This window comes from Porcisia hertigi, chromosome 17, assembly GCF_017918235.1.
Source record: "Porcisia hertigi strain C119 chromosome 17, whole genome shotgun sequence".
In the NCBI taxonomy this organism is placed as follows: domain Eukaryota; phylum Euglenozoa; class Kinetoplastea; order Trypanosomatida; family Trypanosomatidae; genus Porcisia; species Porcisia hertigi.
In genome coordinates, this window is record NC_090576.1 from 514,128 (window position 1) to 535,525 (window position 21,398).

Sequence of the window (21,398 nt, forward strand, 5' to 3'; positions counted from 1 at the left end):
GTAGGCGAGTTACACACACACACACACACACACGGCGCGATACCGAAGACATTGAGGCGTTTCGTTGCTCATCAGCAAAGAAATGAGCAAAGCACTGAGAAAGTGGAGACAGGAAAACAAATGGAACAAAGAAAAAGAGAAGCACACACGCGCCCAAACACTCACATACGCGCACACCGGTGCAGAAATCACGAAAGAATGCAAACACAAACACACAGATGAAAGCGAGCAAACATCAGCGAAAAGGGTCCCGTGGCATCTCCAGCATGCACACAAACAGGAGTACACATAGGCATGCCCACGTAGAAAATACACCGCAGCACTTGTTCGTGACGAAGTCCCTGTTACAGCAGCAGCTACTGCTGGCGGGGGGGGAGGGGGGAGGGGGGGGTGGCGACAAGAGACAATCCGACCAGAAATTCAATGCATAGGAAAAGCAACAACAAGACCACGTACACGTGCACACCAACATCGGTGTCACTCACACTCACTGAGCGAGTATCCCACCATGTCCACCAAAGTAGTACAGACATATATATATATATATATATATACACATGATACAGATATGTATCGCATTCAGCGAGGGAGGAACACGAAGAATCAAGACAAAAACAAAACGCTCAGGTGCGGAGGAAACATCGGAGGAGAGGGAGGGGGGATAAAAGGAGGACGACCCCTCCCCCTCCCCGCACGGAAACACGACAAACTAACAACAAAAACACGCGAGAGGTGTGAGCAGAGGAGTAACGGTGAGTCAGGCGTACTTGTTTACGTGTTGTGTTGACGGTGACGGTGGTGGAAGGACTGTTAGACGGACAACGACAGCAGGGAAAAAAAAGGGGGTACACACTCCTACGAAGACACAGACGCGCGCTACAAACAGAAACAAACAAAAAGCACTCACACCCATCGATACACCATCACACAGTCAAGCAGTGACTCCACCCCCCCCTCTCTCCTCCTCCTTCAGCCACCTTTTCACAACATACGGTCACAGCAGGCATATTTAAAGGGGAAGGGAAAAGGCGATGAGGCGGGGTACGCGCAGTCTTTCCCTGGCTTATGTCACCTGTTGATTAGTTGTCTATGCCCCCATTTTTTTGTTGTTTCTACTATTTTCAGCAGTAATACATCGGTCTATACATATACCCATACATATATTTTGGATGTACATTCTACTGCTGTCTTTCGACTCATTTGTTTAGGCTACAATCAAGTTGTGTGCGAGCCCCTTCTCTTTCCCCCCACCCCATCCCATTTTTTTTGTGTTTTCCCTCTCCACCCGGCTGCCTCTCTCTATGAATGTCGAGGAAGGCCCCTGTTGCTTCACTCTGGAGGTTATACAAGTATATATATATATATATTAATCCAGCGTCTTACATTCTCTGCTCCACTTCGTTCTTCCCTCTCTCTACACACCCACACACCCGCACAAACACGTGGAGCTGTTTCTTTTCTTCCAGTGCTCCGCCGGCATCTGAGCGTGTGAGTATGTATGTATGTATGTGTGTGTGGGGGGGGGGGTGGAGTGGGAGGAGACAGGAAGACGGGGAAAGGGGGGGGGGCAAGCTGCACACACTTTTTTTTTTCATACAGTGTTGGGGTGGCTGTTACCTCCGCTCAGGGTGATCCCGTGCTCTACCTGAATTTGATGAAACACGCTGCTGGACAAGGACGTGTTGGTTGTTATGTTCGCTGAGGAGCAAAGCACGCGATGTGCACCAGTCAGAGTGGAGCGGCAACTCCGCGTTTCGCCCCCCGAGCACTCGGAGAAGGCAGAGTGATTGCTGGGCGCCACGTTCTTGCCTGTGCGACTACGCGGCCCACGGATGCGGCCACTGTCGCTACTCACTTCCGGTTTCACCGCACGCGGGTGTTTGACGGTGGCACTGGTGCTACGTACCGCGCTGCCACTTAGTCGCCGAGAGGTCTGACTACTAAGGTTAGCGATTGCTGCACGATCAAGGTGCCCGGGATTGCTAGCACTTTCGTGCGCAAGCGCCGTCCAGGCTTGCTGATGCTGTTGCAGCTGCGATATGCTCCGAACACTTCTGGATGTGCTACTGGGCTGCGGCGCTGTGCCCTGACAGGGATTCATAGGGCGAACGTCATGTTCCATTGTGTAGTGGTGGTGATGCGAGCCGCCTCCGCCTCCGAGGTGAGAGATGCGACCCAGCGAGTCGCTCACCTCGGTGTCGATCGTTGAGCGGCCGTCAGCATTTATGTTGATTGCTGTGGCGCTAGTCAAGTAGTTTGACGCGAGGTGCGCCCCGGGTACACCGTTGGCTGGAGAGCCGCGTGAATGGGAGCGGGCGGCCCCACTGGCACTTGCGCCGAGAAGACTAATTGCGGTTGCTGCTGCTTGTGCTGTTGTTAGGGGATGAATGCTGCCACCACCACTGCGTGGTGAGGCCCGTAGGAGGCCGTGTGGTGGCGAGACGTAGCCACTGTTGCTGTTGATGCTGGCATGTTGGCTACTGCGGTGTGCAAACTGGGGTTGCCACTGGGGGTTGTGGGCCATGTTGGCTTCCAGTATGATGCCAGTGAGCAGACTGAGCTCTTCTTCAAATATGTGCGGATCGAGCCCGGAAGTGACAGCCGCGGTGGACGGTTGTTGTGCAGCTGGCGAGCTTGTCGCTCGCGGATCTCCGCCGGGGGAAGCTACAGTAGTGCTGATGCCACCACCACTGGCGCTGTGCCCGTGCAGGTGCAGTTCGCCACGACATGCAGAGGCCATTTGGTGAATGAGCCGGGCGCATTGGTCTCTATCTTGCGTGAGGGCAGATGCCTGGCATGCACCAGCCACAGAGGGCAGTCTTCTCGCGGCTCCTTGGAAGAGGACACTGGGACTGCAACGCGGATTGCTTCCCGAGCCACCACTGTAGTGGGCAGTCGAGGAGACAACGAGACCGCTGCTGCCGGTGCTAGCTGCATAGCCGCCCACAGTGAAAGGAGGCGTGGTCCCAGAAGGCGAGTGTGTGCCACCGTTCGACGGGCTTTGGTTTCGGAAGGGTACTTGCGCGTTCCCACTGTTGGAGGCTGCATCCTGCTGAAGAACAATGTCGAATTGATCCAGCTCACCCTCCTCTGGCACAGCGCTGGGGGTCAACACAGCATGAGCATTGGCTACGTTATGTAGCATAGATTCCTCTGCGGCGACCAGCGAAGACGTTGCCACATGAGCTGATCCGAGGAGCCGCGGAGACGCCATCAGACGTGACGCATTAGCGCTAAGGCCGCCGCTGCAATTCATGCTTGCCCCCCCAGTGAAGTGACGCGCGTACACGTTGTCGGTGTTGAACTCGATGGGCGAGGAGGGGTGCGCAGCAGTGCTGCGGTGCAGTGTCGCATCAGCGCCCTCCATCTCTGGCGCTCTTTAGTTTCCCGTGATGCACGTGTGGTCTGTCTCACGTATTTCGATTGGTCACCACACACACACACACACACACACAAAGCGGACTGGATGAAGTGTGGGCGTCTGTACGTGTGGTGTATCGTGCGCTCGTTTATAGCTCTGACCCGGGGTGGGGGAGAGTAGGTGGCAGTGGGGAGGTCGAAGGGAGGAGAGTGGCGCGGTGCGCACATGAACACGTGAAAGGGTGAAAACACTTTTTTTTTTCAGAACTACGAGTGATGTATGCCTGAGACTTTCGCTGTGCAGGAGGAAGAGGAGAGGAGGGGGGGGGTGCTGGGAGGAAATGCCGAGGCTGAAAGCGTTTAACAAGTGTGCCCAGAAAAGCATACACAGTGGAGGTGTGCCAGTAAAAAAAAAAGGGGGAAGGGGTGGGGGAGAGAGAGGAGAGGTTGAGCCAAGGGGTAAGAGGTCAGCCCAGCCCAGCCTTTTAAGGAATCACGCAAGGAGAACAGACGACGAAGCTGACAGAGCAGAAAACACCAGCGCTAGCAACCAGCGAAAGGAATTGCACGCTAATAGAATCACGAACACGCACAGAAGAAGAGGGGCGAGGAACAAAGGGGCGGTGAGAAAAGAGGGCGTACAAAAAAAAGGAAGATGTAGTAGTGGTAGTGATAGTAGTAGCAACAGGCGAAAAAAAACGAAAATGGAAACGGGAGGAGGGATGAAGAGAGGTAGAGAGAGAGAGAGCGGTACAACGTTTTCATACACATACACACATACAGAGATACACCCGGGTCACGCTAGAAAAAAGGAGGAGGAAAAAAAAGAGGGGGAGTACAGATAAAGAGATACACAGTACAACCAGTGTGGTTACGCATAGATATAGAGAAAGCGAAGTGCGCCCTGTGTGTGTGTGTGTGTGTGTGTGTGTGCCTGTATGTATGAAGGCTGTCGCTTTGAAAGATCGAAGAAGAACAAAGGTAAAAGAGTATGAGCCCGGAATCGACGCAAAATTACAGATGGAAGAGAGAAAAAGGGTTGGGGGTGGGGTGGAGAGAGGGGGGGGGGGTGGGGCGGGTTATAGGTCTGTGCGAACTTTCGTGTAGAGAGAGAGAGCGCAAAATAGTAGTGGTTGGTGGGAGAAGAACAGTGACGAAAACACCAGTTAAAGTGAGGAAAAAATGGAGGGGTTGGGTGTGTACATGCTCATATACGCAGAGGCTCCCAAAACGTGTAGGTTTGTTTGTGTGTATGTGCGGGTGCGTTGTCTGTCTGCCTGTGTATGTGTGTGTGTGTGTGTATGCTCAGAGCCTCCCACGTAGCCCTCTCTTGATTTTCAGATATCTGCCCCCCTTTTTTCCCTCGACTCTTCCTCTTTTCAGTCCCTTGTTAGAATTTATTTTTGCCTCTTTTTTCTTTTTTTTTTGGGGGGGAGGGGTTGGTTGGTTGGTTGAGGGATGGACAAAGTGGGTGGTGGTGGTGGTGCTAGTTTACAACAACACACGCACGCAGAAACAAACAAAAAACGAAAATGTGAATGGGGGACTCTGAGGTGCTCGAGTTTGTCTGTGCCCGAACGTTGTGAGCGTGTACACGTGTACGTATGTCCAACGCGCACGATGAACCTAGTGCGGCGACCCCTCCTTTCAGAGATACGCTCACACACTGGTGCTCTACGCCACACCACGGCTCAAGGCAGATACCAAAGAGAAGAAAAAAAGAGCTTGTTAGAGGGCTGCGTGTTTCCCTCTGTTCTTTTTTTTTTTTTTGGGGGGGGGGGGGGGGGAGATAGAGGGATTTGTGTGTGTGTGTGTGTGTGTGTGGCGGAGGGTGGGCGAAGTGTGAGCGAGTGAAAGACTCCAAAAGAACACACAGATAGGCAAGGGGTGAGGGAGATGAAAAAGCAAACGTGTTCGTGTAAGATACGTTGGGAACAACAAAACGCTGGCAGGCGCAATACAGGAGCAAATCGCAATAGCAAGGAGTGTATGTGTGAGCGACGGGCTGCTTTTGACCTCTTTTTTTTTTCCCTGTAGTTACTCCCACGGTGGGGGGGGGGGGGGAGGGGGAGGAGGGAGGAGGGGTGCGGGTTTGGGGGCGGAAGGGGGGAGAGAATAATTTCTGCTGGCTGTTTGTCTTCCGTAAGCTGGCCCAACCGTTTCTTTTGTGTACAGTACTGTATAGCCAACTCCCACGGGCAGAAAGTGAATCGTGTGGGAGTGCAAAAAAACAAGGAGATGCATGAAGAAAAGGGAGGGGCTCATTCATGTGGGAGGGTGTAGAGGTGGGTGGGGTGCGCAAGGTGCGACATGGTCAAGGCAGCACCACGCGGATGTCCATTCCATTCGACGCACACACTCGCAGATATTTATGAATGTAAGTGGGAACATGGAACAAGGGGGAGGGGGGGGGATGAGGGAGGGGGGACTTTTTACCCTACCAACACGTGATGTGACACGTGTGATGTTGACACACATCACTCCTACGTGAGCCCAAGCACTTCATTATACGTGCATGTTCTCTCTTTTTGTATTTTCTTTTTTTTTCAGCGAGGGGAGGGCTTTTCTTATTCGGTCGCCCAAGTCGATCACACTTGACGCTGAGGGTGAGGGGGGGGGGAGTGGGAGGGAACACCAGGTGAGATTGGGGCAGGAATGTGGATGTGATAGATGTGAACCTCTGATAGCAATGAGCTGTCAGTGGCGTCCTCTTCCAGAGCGTCCACCCTCATTGGTATAGCGAAAGGTAAAACACACACACACACACAGACGTACATCCACAGACCATTATGTACTCATCCGCATTCATCAGACGTCCTGTATCGACGACTAACTTTCTACTGAGTTGTGTCCTCAAACCAACTTAGTGTAGTTGCTGCCGGTTCACGGTGCTGTGCGTCGCTGTCACGCTCCGTGTAAGCAGGCAATGCCGAGGCATGAGTAGATGTCATACCTGATATCGAAGAGGGAGCTGAGGCGCTGCCGGTTGGTTTCACATCTTCGAAAAGGCTCAGCGCGCTCGTTGGCGGGTGCTGCGAGGGCTGTATATGTGCCCCGTAACACAATGGGGTGCTTGACGCAGGTGCTACGGTGGAGACGGAAGGCACTATCATGGTTTCTGTGCGCGGCCGTGGATGGTGCGGCTGCAGAACTCTACCATGAACTTGGGTATTCTCTCGGTTTTGCGAGGAGGTATCATCGCGCCAGGTCACCGATGGGGATGTCTTGTCATCGGCTCCTTTCGAGGCATACGCAGGTGACACGGCTGCAGGTGCCATCTGTTGAAGGGGAAGTGCCGGGGAGAGTTGTAGCGCACTCAGCAGCGTCTCCGTCGTCGGTGCAAAAAGTGCGGCAGCGGATATCCTCGTGGGGCTCCAGCGACTCGCGACGACCACCTTTACGGCCTCGTTTACGTCAAAACCGCCGCCGCCACGTGTGCCAGTCGCGCGGTTCGCTGCAACAAACGGGTGAGACGCACAAATCACCTCAAGCCACACGGGGTCTCGTCGAATGCGCGAGGCGCCCAGCACAGCAGGGGGACCTTGTGGCTGGTTTTCCGACGACAACGATGCTGCTGCTGCTGCTGCTACACTGCCTGTGGATGCTACCGACGCACCAGAGCTGCCGCGACACACACGTGGGACGTCGATGAAGGTGAGAAACCCATGCCCCTTCGCACATTTGTCCAGGGCAACAAACTTCGTAGATTCCGCCGCCCCGGCCGCGCTCTCACTTGGATGTGGTACGGTGGCTTCGAAATGGCAGTGGAGGTGCGCAGCGAACCAGTAGGGTGCCTTCGCCTCTTGAAGCAGACGCATGGTGTGCGGGTTTCCCAGGGCACCACGGCGGATGTCCTCCTTGAAGTAGGGCTTGAAGCGCAGCAGTTGCGCTTCGTCACCGTAACTGGTGATGCCAAGGGGCCAGTCGTGTGAGAGAAAAAGGTCCACCTTCGGTGGCATCACGGCAGGTGACGTGGTTGCCGTGGCCTCTCTGGTCTCAGTGTTAAAGCTGTGGCTGCGCAGCTTCTGTGTTGCGCGCAGGTAGGCCTGCAGCTTCGCAATTTCGATCCGCCGCACATGATAGGCGGCCTTTTTGGCCATTGGATTTGCTGCGTATGGCCGAGGGGGGTACGGGCGGTCGTAGTCCAGCTCTTTGAAGATACCGCTTAGCCCTGCGATGGTGAGACAGTTGTCAACCGTGACAACAGAGGAATGTCCTAGATAAAAAATATTCGGTGCTACAAAACCACCGTAGCTCTCCTGCGCCAGAAGGTCGGAGTTCTCGTGGTTGCCGCCTACAAATATAGTCAAGTACGGTGCCGTAGTTTGCGTTTTGTGCCCGGCGGGTGCATTCGATACATCAGTGCAGTACTTATGGAAGTCACCGAGCACCTTGTACTTGTCCGGCACGGCCATGCTGTCCATGTCTGCAGCACTCCGCACGGCTTGGAAGTCACCGCAGCAGAGCAATACATCGATTTGCTTTCCAGTTTTCCTCTCATGCTCACGGCAGGCATCATAGATGCGGTCAAGTTCTCCATGGCAGCACCCCTGGACTGCAACATGGTAGAAGCGCTCATTCCATGAGCCTGATGGAGAAGCGGACGTGGCTGTAGCTGTGCTCGATCGGTCTGGACTCGGCGCTGCAGGATTGGGCAGGGTCCCGGTTCCACCCGCCTTAAGCGTGGCAAAGATTTTGTGCGCTAGCGACATATTGCCCCTCGCATCCCCCCCTCCCACCCGACATAAAAAAGGAGGCAGCAGAGGTGTCACTCAGTGAGAACAGCGTTACTTTATCGCCGTGGGTGTCTCCTGTGGTTTATTTTATAGTTTTAATTTCGTCACGACTGAAAACACAAAGGGGGGAGGGGGCGGAGGCAACGTAGTGCGTAGGGAAAGGGGGGAGGGGTTTGCCGCTAAAGCATGAGCGGCTCCTCGTGGCAAACCACTGTTTTGTCTACTATAAATGCCTGCGTCCCTGCATCCAGTGAGCGAAAGTGGAGAGGCAAATATCGCCAACGAAGGCAGAATTCTTGGTGCCCCTGTCCGTTACAGTTAGACAGAAATCCAGAGGATGTGTGAGGGAGAGCGCGTGATACCCACGCGTTGGCGCACGCTAGACTGACTACGGACTCACGTCCTTCCGTGCGCTACTTGTTTTTTTTTCTTCCCGCTGCAACGTGCGCTCCAGCAGCTCTTCGTTTCCAGCCCTATCCGGTTACTTAGTCATGTGAACGACGGCTTAAAAAGGAGCAGAGCAAAACAGCCCCCTCCCTCCCTCTCTCAGAACAGTAACAACGACAACGACAACAACAACAACAACGACGACAACAACAACAGAGACTCCACCAGAAGCACGCGGTGCTCTTCTTCCCTCAAATCAACTCGATAACCACAACATGAGACGCAACGGGGATGGGATGGGATGGGGGGGGGGGAGGGGGGAGCGAGCAAGGCACAGCGTGACCGAGGGGAGTAATTGTTATCACACCCAATATCATGTGTACTTTACGGCAGCCCTTCAAGTCATTCCTAAAGACGCGATGGTTGAATGCAACACTAACAAGGTAGAATGAATGTCAAGAGGGGGGAACCTCAGAAACACATACGGTAGTACAACACACACTTGCAGGCATACAAACATATATACACACGCGTGCGCGCACACACAAGAGATAGAGACATGGGAAAAAAGAGAGACGTGATCTACTTGGATGCCTTGAGATACTCTGATTCCAGCTGTTGTAAAAGCGAGGGAAAGACAGCCTTCTCGTCTGGATCAGGAAGACCGCCACTGAGCCAGCGAACGACACCCTCATGGTCTACCAGCATTACATGCGGTGAGAGATAGTTGCGCAAGCCCAGTGTAGAGTAGAACGGCGCCAGCAGCTGGCTGCCGACAAATGTGGAGGAGGCGACCAGGGCATTCTGAACTTCGTTGACGGAGGTCCCCTCACCCCAATTGGAAACGCTTCCTTGAGAAAGCGATTTGGCGAATCGGCTAACATACAGACGTTGAACCCAGCTGAATTTGTAGACGTCAGCGCTACGCAGTGAAACCACGTCGATTGACATCGACCGCGGCGATGAGGGAGCATGAGCACCACTGCCCCTCCTCCCTGTGATGCCTGATCTGGGAATGCTGTAAGGCGAGTGCGTGTCTGTGGGGCCAACCTTCACCGTGCTCGACTCTTGAGCTGAAGGGGATATGTATGGCAAGAGTCCTGGGCAGATTGTGGTGTAGGCAAGCCGGCGCCAATCTGTGTCGGCTTGTGAGCCGAACTTTTGCCCGAGTTGAGAGAAAATGACCACAGCTGGTCGACGAAACGTCGAGGGTGTTATCGTAGTGAACAACTCACTGTTCTTCGCGTTGTACGACTTACCGCCACAGCTCCTCGTCTCTTGCACTGTCACTGATGGGAAGTATGAGGAGAAGGACGATGAATTGCGGCTAAGAGAAAGGAGTGCTTCCAATTTCGACGCCGTGGCCGCGCTGAACGCATCGGGGGTACAGAACTGGTGTGTGTTTGCACAACGAACACAGGGAAATGAGGAGCTGATTTGGAACTGCGGGCCATGTTGGTGCGATGATGCCGACGATTCCCCTTGTTCTGCTAGATCGCTTTTTGAAGACAATCCGACAGTAGGTGCCCATTTAATGAAAGATGACGAAGACTTTTGTCGTGAGGCGTTGCGCCTCTTGCGTGACAGAAGCGGTGGACCACGCATCAGCTTGCTGTCTTGGATGATCTTGAGCTCGTTGGTGGCGTGCTCATTGAAATAACGCAGCATCCGCTCAAGCTCATTGTCTACAGCAAAATCTGTTCCGTAGCGGAAGTACTTGAAAACCAAAAAAACGTCGCGAGACAAAATGGGCTTATCAAGATCCATTCCAACATCTCGAAATATCAGCATCTTGGAGCGCTCTGCTTTGATTCGACCCTCAATCTTTTTGCGCCGTTCCTCAGCCGCCGCGTTGTAGGTGGGAAACGACGGCAGGTGCGAGTCGGACTCCATCTTGGACAATTTCTGAAGAAACGCGTTCGAGGCTCCTTTCTTCTGGTCATCTTCATTGTCAAAGCTGATCAGATCGGACATATTGGGCACAGCGTTGGCCTTTTTCTCTGCAGGAACGGCGATGCTTGCGGCTCCGTCGTCCTGTTTTTCCGTATTGTTACTAGAAAGCTTTGGTCCCGCAAAAAAGTTGACTTTACCAGAGCGGCGTGGCAATGCTGGTGGGGTTTCTTTGACCTCTGCAGCCGCTCGCTTTCGCATATCCTTTTGCAACTGTCGTAGTACTGCTGCAGGGTCCTCGTCCTCCATACATCCTCCGTTGCCGCTGGGGCACTGGGTGCCTGCTTTCCGAAGCGCCAGTAATGTGACTGTGGCGTAGCACGCACCACGTCGCCCCGCGTCAAACAAGGAATGAAGACGCCGCTGCATCTGTGCAGTTTCTCGAGATTTCTGATACGCGTGTGGGTTAAAAAGAGCAAGAAGAGGAAAAGGGAAACTCGGGTAGAGCAGTGAAGGGAGGAGGAGGCTACTGCGGTCAAGGAGGCAGCAGAGCAACCTCTGCGGTTCAAAAGATTCGTCATCAACCAGAGTTGCTGGAATGAGGTGGGGTTTGGGAAGATACCAGATCAAGACGCCCCCCAAAATCTCTATATTGGGTGCCGGCCGGCATGTAGGTGTATTCCCATGAGTTACATGTGGCGCTCCACTTATAGTTGCAGGAGCACGATGCTTTTCATACATAGAGCCGTCATCTCAAAGGGTGCAGAGATTTTTTTTTCTGACCAGCTGCTGTTGACCTTCACCTTTGCTAGACAAACAGGAAGAGAAAATTAGCGTAGGGGAGGGGAGGGGTTGACCCACATCTTTAAAGGGCACAGGGCGTCTCTTTTTTTTCCTCCAGAAATCAAGCAGAACGTGCCAAGGAAATGATGACTAGGGTGTATATTAGAATCATGCGTTACGGCTAAGGGGGAGTTGACAGGCTTCACTTTTTTCTTTTTTTGCGCGTTGTATCAGAGTGGCGGCGGCGAATATCTTTCACAGCACCCATAATTTGCTTTCTAAGGTGCTTTAGACCTTTTTCGCGCTTATTAACTACGTGTGCAATCTGGATTGTAGCAATCTCCTGAGCAAGATTCTTCGGCGTGTTCTTCTCAGGCTTCGTAAGCCCTAGCGACTTCTCCAGTTGAGTCTGCTCTGCATTTCGATCGAGGAACTTCTGGCGCTTGCGTTGACGAGTCCCCCGGAGGCCTTTTGGTGTTTTCTTGCCAGCCTTGCCAGCCTGTGCGTGCGTGACGATAGCAACGCTCTTAGCTCCGCGTCCGAAGCCTCGACCCATCGCAGACGAGTGAAGAACTAGTAGATCTCCCCTAATCGGTGATACAAAAAGGAGTGAGATGATAAGGGTCGACGATAGCATTAGGAGAGTTGAATCATTAAATCCAAAGGTGGATGGGATGTGGCATAGTCGTGTTTTTTTTTTAACAGGGTTCTCATCATCGATTTCAACGGGCATCCATGAACTTTCATAGACACACACAATTCTTCACTGGGAGTGGAGAGCACCAGCAAAACTGGTGGTCGGTGAACGTATTTCAATGATCTTAGTTCATGTGTTGTCCTTATTGAAGCAATAGGCACATATTGGATATTTTCGCCCATCTCAACCAAGTTGAGACAGACATTGAAAGAAGTAAAAGAGAGTTGGAAGTAAATATATACATGTGCATGGGGATCAGGAAAAAAACATGCTCAGTATCTCATGGTTAATTGTCATAGCCATCAGCGTAGTGGATACCGTGTTGCTTTGCACATAGAGTACAGGTTATCCAAGTCCCTCCATCCTCGATCGCTGCCGGTGATACGAGCTAGGTAGCATCACTCATGTCGTGCATAGCAGCACCAATCGACTTTCCTTACTGATCTCGCTTAGGCAGCATCAAGAATGGGCAGAGGTGCAAAAAAAAAAAAGACAATATAACGAAGCAAAAACAATAAGAATAGTGAAAAGAGTCACAATATATGCCCATGAGACTTTCACAGTGGAGAGACAATAGGTGTGTGTGCAATTGATACGAAAAGGAGGGGGACAGGGGAAACGACCCCCCCCTCTCCTAGCAAAACGGGAAATGAAACAGCTGATGAAGCAATCTCAAGTGATCACAAGTAGTCACACCCAAGGCAGCCCCCATACCAGGCGCATATCCGGCACCAGCAAGGAGATCCAAAGGCTGAGGTGGTATCTGACGTGCAACAGACCATTGCAGAAGCGTAGGTAGGTTGCCTTTCCCGTGAGTACGCACAACGCATTACTAGACTTGAGGTTTCATTTGACCTGGACGGCCTTGGTACTGATGCGTGCCGTTGTGGTTTTGTGCATACGGGCGCTGTTGAGCGTTGTGGTTGCCCCAAACGTTGTCATTTGCCAACTGCTGTAATGTCATCTTCGATCTGGTCTTCTTGCTGCCAGCGAGACGACTTCGAGGAGTTCCCGTCACTATTGGAATGTTGTGAGCTGCGGGCGCTTTCTGCTGTCCGCATGCTGCCCCGGATCGAGTGCAGGCTCTTCGGTCGAGTGGTCCTCGGGTTCGGATTGTCATAGTACTCGTGAGTCACAAGTCGTTGCTTTTCCTTGTTGAAGAGCTGTTCGGTCTTGGCGGTAACACTTCCCCACCACATTGAAAGCTTTGTACTGAATGACATCGCAAACTCAGTTGGTTTTGCTTGTAGCGGTAGGAATGGATGAGGCGAGCTTCTGAATAGAGACGGGAATGAGAGGACGAGAAAGAGCAATATAAGCATACAGGTAGATCTGATAGAGAAATTCACATGGAGGGCGAAAAGGTACTAAAAGTATACAGTGTGAACGAATAGTAGAAGTGACACCGTGGTATTCGATGCTGCGTGACCCAGTCACCTTTGCGGAGCTCCACCCCCTAGCATTTCCTCCGATATCCAGACCCGTCGTTGGGGCATTCACATTGCATTTTTTTTTTAGGTGCGATGTCTGAGAGGAAACACATCATCAGGTTGAGTCCGTAGGTTGAGCAACTGCACATTGCACAAAAGCTGTGACATTGGTAACCTGCCTCAGAATGCCCTTTTTTATTGGGGGGGGTCAAGAACAAAAGTTTTGTCATCTTGTTCTGCTGGTCAGCGCCGAGCCAGCCAGGAACTTGTACTACGAAGCGAGATAAAAAAAAACATTTTTTGTTTCACTGAGGAGTTACGGAGGCCAAAACGTGCGTTTGTCTCACCCACGCTCTGAAGCAGACCAGTTGCGTAAAGGCTGCGCTTTTGAGAGTGAGCATTTCTGAGGTAGGGAGCAGACGTTCTGAGAAGCGGGAATCGGAGACGGAGTCCGTGAGGGATGCAGGGGGGGGGGTGATGTAAGTGAATTTCAAAAAGGCTGGAGGCGCTGAGTGGACGCAGTGACGAGATAATGTGTTACACGGGGGGGGGGGGGTTCCTTGCAGATTGAGCCTGAGTGTGTGCAGGTGCTGATAAACTAGGTTCTCACAGCACGCATGCTTGAATAGATTGAATGAAGCTGACGGGGCGGTGAAAACCGTCTGTGGCAGAGAGCAAGTGTGCGAAAAGAGCACTTGATGTTTTCACACGCAACGGTGACGCTGGCACTCATTTGAGAGAAGCGACAAGCTTGTGTATGGTTCGAGAACCCAAACCCTTTCCTCAGTCACTTTCTCGAGTGTGGAAGTGGGCGTGGAGGAGGCGTGACATTCTTCATCTGCTCATTTTTTTCGCCGGTGGAGGGGAGGAAGAATTCTATGCTCAGCGTTTTTTTTTCCTACCCCATCTACAGTCTTGCACATGTCTTGAGGTTGATCACAAGGATCTCAACAAATGACGCTTCGTCAGAACGAGAGCTTTCGACACGCCAAGCCTGGAAGAGACTACAATCTCTATGTGGTGCGATCGCAACTTGGGGGACGACAATCATGCAGTTTCATCAGGTACCTTACTCTCTCCCTCTCCACACCGTTACCCTCGTCACACTTTCTCAATGGATACCATTACTATCGCGTATGAAAGAAAGTTTTTTTCTTCGCATGACATTGTACGTATTTCAACCGCCACCTTTTTTTTTTTGATTCGCTGACCTCCTAGCAGCTGGAATCGACAACCACAAAAAAAAAATTACTTCACACCCGCACCCCTCGCCTACAGCACTAGACGAAAACTCCGAACAAAAAGAAACTGAAACAGCCATGACCACCGCTGACGAAATTTGCGGCCTCTACTCTCTCTCCCACTGTGACGGAAAGGTGGCACAGAAAAATGTGAATCTGACAATTCACCGCAACGGGGAGGCGTTGACAGCACATGTCACCGCTGCAACTGATCTGCGCGGTGCTGTTGTGTATAAAGATAGACACATCGTTGGATCTTTTTCCTTGACTGACGAAAACGCTTCCCTCGCTGAGGAGTCGCTGGAGAAGACACTGTGCGAGGGATTTGGTGACGGATTCGATGTGACGATTGAAGGCGACAAAGTTCTTCTCAAGAACATGCAAACCAATTTTGTTTTTCTGCGTTCGTCAAAACTGTCGGATATGAATGGTGAGCATGCAATTATTGCGATTAATGACCAGCCGCCGATTCATGAGATGGTTATGAGCTTCATTCCCGACGGGAATGGTGGGAGCTTTTTCATTGTAAACATTACGAACTCACTTCGTGGCAACTGCCAGATCGAAGCTGGTCTTCTGCGCGGTGAGGTTGCAACCTCACATACCGAGGCAGAAAACAGCCTGGTGGACGTGGAGAGATTGATTGCGGAGGGATTCCAGGAAGGCTTCCATATTCGTACTAATGAGCCTGGGATACTGCTGCAGTCCTCCAAGGTTAGTATCCAACTGTGCCGCATTCTTCGACCGTGTGACCTTGAGGGGGAGTATGTGCTGAAGTCATTCAACGACCAGATTATTTCCTCACGTAATCAGGCGGTCGTTGTTTTCAAGTCTAACGAAGGAAACGAGATTGATATCGGCATTACTGTGGCGAATCGCATTCGCGGCACTGCTACCCTGAATCAGAATGTTTTGTCCTCTGAAGAGCCTCTCATGTCGACTTGCATGGAGGGCACTGAGGAGGAGTCGCATCTGGAGAGTGCCTTCAACGTTGGTTTTCAGTACGGTCTTGAGGCAATCTCGTACGGCAATGAAATAACTCTAAAGAACCAGGATGGTAAGTTTGTATTGCTGAGAGCGGCGGCGGTGGATGCCAAGAACGGCGAGCCTACCTACAAGGGAACATACTCCAGCAAGTGCTTCAAGGCTGAGGGTAACGGACTACTGTTTCGCATTGTCAACGAACATGAGAAGAGGTGGGCGTTTTATAACGACACTACAGATTACCGCATGCACGTGCGTGCCACGTTTGGCGCCCGCTCCAAGATTGAGACCCTTGAAAAGGCAAGCATGTCCCAGGATGACGAGGGCCGTTACGTTGTCGAGGTCACCGTAGAGCCTCAGACTACGGAAATGTTCATTCAAGGTGAAGTGAACGGATTCAAATTGCAGTACGGCGCGCAGCCCGTTTAGAGGCTCTGTTGAACACATTTTCCTCGAGTCTGAAGTCTATTCCCCTTTTTTCTGCAGAGAGAAGGAAAAAATTGTGACAAGGCTTCGGTTTTATGTGGACGCTTCTCTGCGTACTCATTGGGCTCCTCTAGTCGTCAGGGACAGATTTTTCAGGCTTTCTTTCATTTACTTTCTTCCACACTTCCACCTATACACCTGTAATTCTCGATTGCTATTGGTGGTTGTGCTTCTGCTCCTGCCCTCTTCATACACTGGCTTATTGGGGCATTTGATGTGTTTCCTGCATTCATTGTTTTGCTTGTTTATGGATTCCATTTCTTTTTTGTTTTCCCCGAGATTTTGTGTTCTATGCTCTGTTATAATTGGTAGACTCCATTTTTCAAAGACTCATTGCATATTGTGTTATTATACAGGTTACTTCGAAACAGTGATATCAGTTGACAGGATGTCCTCTGAGAATCTGAAACGCTTTTTTTTCCAAGTCAAAGCAACTCACTTTGTCATATGATGTAGAGCTGATAGGGAAATTTTTTGTCTCCTTGACTTTTTTTCTGAATGCTCATTTTATTTCGTTCTCCCGGTGGGATTGCCAAGAAAAGCGAGTTTGAAATGCTTTCAGAGTGTTTGCGCTAGCACACCTCTTGAGCATGCTGATTCTGCGGCACAGCTTGGCTGACGGATGTGACTACTCTGAATACATTCCCTCGGTGTTGTAATCGCGTTGGCACGCCCAAACTGCACGGCGAAATGCCGCTCAAGTACTGTGTTACGGTTCTCATTTCTCTTTTTTTTTTGTGCATGCCCCTGGTTGGCGAGTTGACAGAGCCATGCCTAGTGTGCTCAACTAATGCAGCATTTTTTTTCTCTCTTTTGGTGCACCACTCTTAGGATTTCTTGACTGTACTGTCATTACTTTCATCCAGGTTTTTAGTGAAGTGCTGTAAATGGATATACTAGGCGCGACGTTTTTTCTCCTTGCTTCACCCAAACGCTCAACGGTGATAGGGGAAGAAACCGCTGCGTTCACTCTCGTCGACAACAGGACTACCAGGAAAAATGTCTTAACTTGCTTAGTATCAAAACGCTGATGCAGGAAAGCACGAGTAATCACTTGCAGTCGCAGCTTCTCCACTAGCCGAGGAGCTATTGATGTCTCGCTCTAGATCTCAGTAATGGTAAAACAACTTAACCTCGCACCTCCCCTACTTGAGAAATTGCTGTGCACCATGGCTGACAGTTGCATTTTTTTTTACCACTAAGGAGGACGACGTCCGTGCGGTGCATGAGGAGAACACTTCTGAGGTGGCACGGACGCTGTGCATCTGGAGGTGAATAGTGACATGCCAAATACACAGGAGCTAGCGCAGATGGTCATATTTTTTTCACTATCTCTTGCACGCTCGTTACATAGTCATTTTTCCCTAGGATTTGTGTCCACCCTGACAACACTCAGCCGCTTCATGGTGGTTTTTAGGATCCGGTAACCCACTCCCTTGGGAAGTGGGGAGCCTGCAACTTGCCCTTTGGTTACAGCTGCAGATTATTGGTTTTGGCGGAGATCTCTGCACGGACGCTGTTTCGAGGGGACTTGCTATCAAGGCAGCAGTTCTACGAGCCTACTGCACGTTGTTTTCACGATCCAACACGCATCGAGAGCGATGGGATTTGCATGCACTGAAGCATGTCTGTACACGGACAGCTTCCTCTCCACATGTGCACACACACACACACACACATACACAGAAAGCACACAGAGCTGGGAGGGGGGCGGTAACGAGTTGGCAAGGGGAGATACTTGACTATTGGTCCCAAAGTGTACATGCGTGTGGAGTGTGCAGCGGATCCTGCATATGACCAGCATGGGCTGATGAGCCACAGGCGCTGGAGGACATGACGTCATGACTCCGAGCCACACCAGGGCGTTCACCAGACGGCAGTGTGAGGGATAACCAGACGTTCTAATAGAGTGCGGCGGCCCTGAGGCGATTCTGGGAGAAGGATTACATACCGGCCGGGTACAGGGGGCTCAAGGCGACATGGCCCTAAGTCTGCCCAACTTTTTCCTCAAACCCACTAGGCATCCAGGTAGGGCCGCCCATGTTCTCTGCACAATAGCCGCCACCGCCTCTGCCCTTGAGCAGCACTCCAAAGGAGGCTCGCCTATATCGCAGCGCGCTGTCGATCCCCACGCCTGTCCGGCGCCGGCTGCGCAGCGGGTGTGCGGCGAATGGACGAAGAGAGACAAGAAGAGCCCATTAGACGCATGGCTTCGATATTCTGCGAGCAGCCACAGTGCTCGACTCTAGACACGATGGGGTTAGCAGTTGCTGCGCGCCAGAGGTGGTGGGTGAACTGTGGTGCGTTGCTTACATCGTTGTCCGCTTGTCCGTGGCTCAACATTGGCACACGTGAAAAAAAAAATCATCTCGTACTTTTAATCTTCGCACTGCTAAACAGCGATGCTGGGTAGTTACTAGGTCGTTTTTTTTGTTTTGCTTCTATTGCGGTCGGCTGCATGATGATTACAAAGTCCGATGCTGGTTTGCAATCAAAAAGAGAGAACATTATCAGGCTTCTTCCGTTTTCCTCCATGTTTACCGCCTGCCACTGCAAAGCCTTTTTTTTTTATCCGGCATCAAGAACAACGCTTTCCCCATCCTCTCTTTCTATTGCTTTTCTTACTCCCGCGTCCGTTGAGGAGTTGTGCGATATGTAGTTGATCGATGACAACATTGCCCAGTGATAACATCAATGGCGCACCGTCGCCGTGTAAGAAGAGGGCAGTAGAGGCGTTTGTTGCAGACGCAATCGATATTCGTGATCTTCTTTACAAGTACCGTGGCCAATTAGATCTCTTGAAAGATGATGTAGGCCGTTGTGTGTGTCGTGAACTTGATGAGCAGGACAAATTCTCGCGTTTGCGCGAGTGTGTTGAGCAGGTGGAGATGACCTCTCTGCGTGACCTCAGATTTCTCGAGTATTTGGCGCGGCGTCAAGCGGAAGAGAAGAGCACAATTTCGCGTGCCGTCTCTGCTGGTCCTCAAACGGTCACTTCCTGCAGTGGGTGTGTAGAAGCCCCAAATGCCTCTGCCGACTTCCAATGGTGGGCTCAGCGCATGAAGGCAGACGGCTCTTCATGGCTTCTTTCCTGGGCACCCGATGCGGCGCTGCCCCTGGTGTCCTTCAGGAGCGTATCGGATGTGTGGCATGGGTGGAAGCATGAGAGTGCAACATATAAGGAGACGTTTAAGAGGATGCTCGCGGATGTGTACTCCACAACAGCGTCTCCCAGCTGTTCCCATGTGAGGTACTGTTGCTTTGGAAACGGGGCCCTTTGCGTTTTCCCCCTCGAAGACACCGCGATTATGGATGACTTTGAAAGAAGCGTATCGCAGATGTCCAGGGCGTCTTGTGATTCATTTTCGGAAGCACCTCCTCCGCTGTGCTACTGCAGCAGCAGCAGCAGCAACGCAGGCCACGCAATAATAGTCGCCGCACTCATAAATCGATACTGTGCTGCGTTGACCCGCGCTGTGGCCATGACGTGCCATGAATTTCACGAAAGGGTTTTCACACTGTTGCAGGGAGAAAAGTTGGGCAGTGACGGGGGCCACCACACCACCGTGGCAGAGCATTTTCGACTCATTAACGATACCTGGGACACGTTGACCTTTGTTCACCCCAATAGACTAGAGAACACAGTGATGATGCGCGGCTTCTTTTTCAAAGGTGAACTTGCCTTGGTGGAGCAGTTAGGCGCAGAAGCGGATGTTGTACCACTTTTCTTTGCTCAGGAGAACGGCTCTGACGAGCTTGATGAGCGTGGGCGGCGCGTTCAGCGTTTTTTATCACACACATTCACTACTCTCTACACTGAGCTGAAACGCGTGTGCGAGGGCTTCGAGATGATGGATGAAGCAGCTCTTCCACCAAACGCAGCGCTCACGGTTGCTGTGATGATTCCACTTTTGGAGTGCGACGTGGCCCACGGTGTACTGCTCGACGTGCGCCCAGTGGGCCCTCAGATGCCTTTGGATGGTCGTGTCGCCTGGATAGACGTGTGCGCGGTCGGGCGGCAGTGTGCGGCTGCCACACCAGGGAAAACACACAAGCCACTTGGTGCTGCTGCCGCCGTTTCCAGTGGCAGCGTCGACGAAAAGAGCAGTGTTCTCTTCCACCTCACTCGTCTACCTGTGGCGTCGCTGCAGCCGTACGATACCGTAAGTTGTCGTGTCTTCCCGCTGATTAACAGACAACTCACTTCGCTCCAGCGGTGTACACACCAAGGGATAGACAAGAGTGTCGAAGTGCCAAAGAGAGGTGTACTTGATATTTTTCACTCCGCTATGACGATGCCCGCACCCGTTTGTGCGGGTGTTGTGGTACTTGGCACGGCTGTGGCAATCGGCGTGGTCCGTTGGGTCCGTCGATAGTCGAACCCCCCCCTCTTCCCCCAATCCCCTGCGGCCCTTATCTTCCTCCTTCCTCCTTCCACTGCTCATATTTCTGAGCTCTCCGTCTACTGATACACATATATTTTATGGGCAGCCTCCTTTATGTTTACCCAGACACCGCGCAAGGCCCCCTTCTTTAAAAAATTTCTGTGTGTGTTTGATGACGTCGTTAGGCCTGTAGGGGCTTCTCTCTACACAAAATCACCCCTTCTTCAAATGACCTTTGTTTTCTTACTTTTTCTTCCGCCAGTTTCACTCATCTGTTTTTTTCTCTTTTCTCTTTTCAAGCACCTTGCTGTCTTTTTCTGTCCTTGTGCCAGATGGAACACCGATGTACCAACGCACACATCAAGTAAATACACACACACACACATATATATATATATGTTTCGAGATGGGCTTGGTCTTCTTGAGAACAGTTTTTTTTGTTTCAATTCTTTACCGCTGCCGGGTTGGTGCTAATGACTCACAACACGCGAAATATTTAACATCGTAGCTGTGGAAGGGGCACCTCCCTCACCTCTGTCTCCACGCTCATTCGTGTTGCTTTGTGTCTTCATGCGCACACACTTTTGTATGCTCCCTTTTCAAAAGTCATTCCATTTCGAGTTCTTTTATTACTCGGGTGACACTATATATGTTTTCTCTGTTATTCCTCCCCCTTTATCTTTTGCACATACCCCCCTCCCTCCCCCTACACACACAGACACCACCACTACCCCATATCCATCTGCATTTTCACTCCTCCCTCCCTCCCTCCCTCTATATTGCCTCATAATCACATCCGTGTGTATGTTCACTGCCCATTCTTCATCCCTCGTATCATTCATCGAGTTTTATCTTTATTCAATTCACCAGTTCAATCAAACTCGTTACCCCCCCCCCCCCCGCTCCACTCCCTCTTCACGCCTACACCCGTTTTTTCGTGCCTTTTTTTTGTAGGGAGACACGCATTTTCACTACTACCACTTGACTGTGTTGTTCAGCGTACAGCTGACCATGAGAGG

At 51.6% G+C, this 21,398-nt stretch overlaps 7 protein-coding genes across 7 annotated transcripts; 2 read left to right on the forward strand and 5 right to left on the reverse strand.

Moving 5' to 3' along the window:
- Window positions 1-1,591: 1,591 nt before the first annotated feature.
- Window positions 1,592-3,367, reverse strand: JKF63_05472 (uncharacterized protein; the record flags this gene model as incomplete). The annotated part of the gene is made up of 1 exon (XM_067901430.1): window positions 1,592-3,367. One exon carries the CDS (start codon window positions 3,365-3,367, stop codon window positions 1,592-1,594), a length of 1,776 nt encoding a protein of 591 aa, XP_067758105.1.
- A 2,830-nt stretch (window positions 3,368-6,197) lies between these two features.
- JKF63_05473 (uncharacterized protein) lies at window positions 6,198-8,072 on the reverse strand (the record flags this gene model as incomplete). The annotated part of the gene is made up of 1 exon (XM_067901431.1): window positions 6,198-8,072. One exon carries the CDS (start codon window positions 8,070-8,072, stop codon window positions 6,198-6,200), a length of 1,875 nt encoding a protein of 624 aa, XP_067758106.1.
- Window positions 8,073-9,065: 993 nt separating this feature from the next.
- On the reverse strand, window positions 9,066-10,802 carry JKF63_05474 (uncharacterized protein; the record flags this gene model as incomplete). The annotated part of the gene is made up of 1 exon (XM_067901432.1): window positions 9,066-10,802. One exon carries the CDS (start codon window positions 10,800-10,802, stop codon window positions 9,066-9,068), a length of 1,737 nt encoding a protein of 578 aa, XP_067758107.1.
- A 556-nt stretch (window positions 10,803-11,358) lies between these two features.
- Window positions 11,359-11,712, reverse strand: JKF63_05475 (uncharacterized protein; the record flags this gene model as incomplete). Its single annotated transcript, XM_067901433.1, has 1 exon — window positions 11,359-11,712. One exon carries the CDS (start codon window positions 11,710-11,712, stop codon window positions 11,359-11,361), a length of 354 nt encoding a protein of 117 aa, XP_067758108.1.
- A 1,079-nt stretch (window positions 11,713-12,791) lies between these two features.
- Window positions 12,792-13,175, reverse strand: JKF63_05476 (uncharacterized protein; the record flags this gene model as incomplete). The annotated part of the gene is made up of 1 exon (XM_067901434.1): window positions 12,792-13,175. The coding sequence occupies one exon, from the start codon at window positions 13,173-13,175 to the stop codon at window positions 12,792-12,794; it is 384 nt and encodes a 127-aa protein (XP_067758109.1).
- Window positions 13,176-14,602: 1,427 nt separating this feature from the next.
- JKF63_05477 (uncharacterized protein) lies at window positions 14,603-15,937 on the forward strand (the record flags this gene model as incomplete). Its single annotated transcript, XM_067901435.1, has 1 exon — window positions 14,603-15,937. The coding sequence occupies one exon, from the start codon at window positions 14,603-14,605 to the stop codon at window positions 15,935-15,937; it is 1,335 nt and encodes a 444-aa protein (XP_067758110.1).
- Window positions 15,938-18,660: 2,723 nt separating this feature from the next.
- JKF63_05478 (uncharacterized protein) lies at window positions 18,661-20,370 on the forward strand (the record flags this gene model as incomplete). Its single annotated transcript, XM_067901436.1, has 1 exon — window positions 18,661-20,370. One exon carries the CDS (start codon window positions 18,661-18,663, stop codon window positions 20,368-20,370), a length of 1,710 nt encoding a protein of 569 aa, XP_067758111.1.
- Window positions 20,371-21,398: the final 1,028 nt, after the last annotated feature.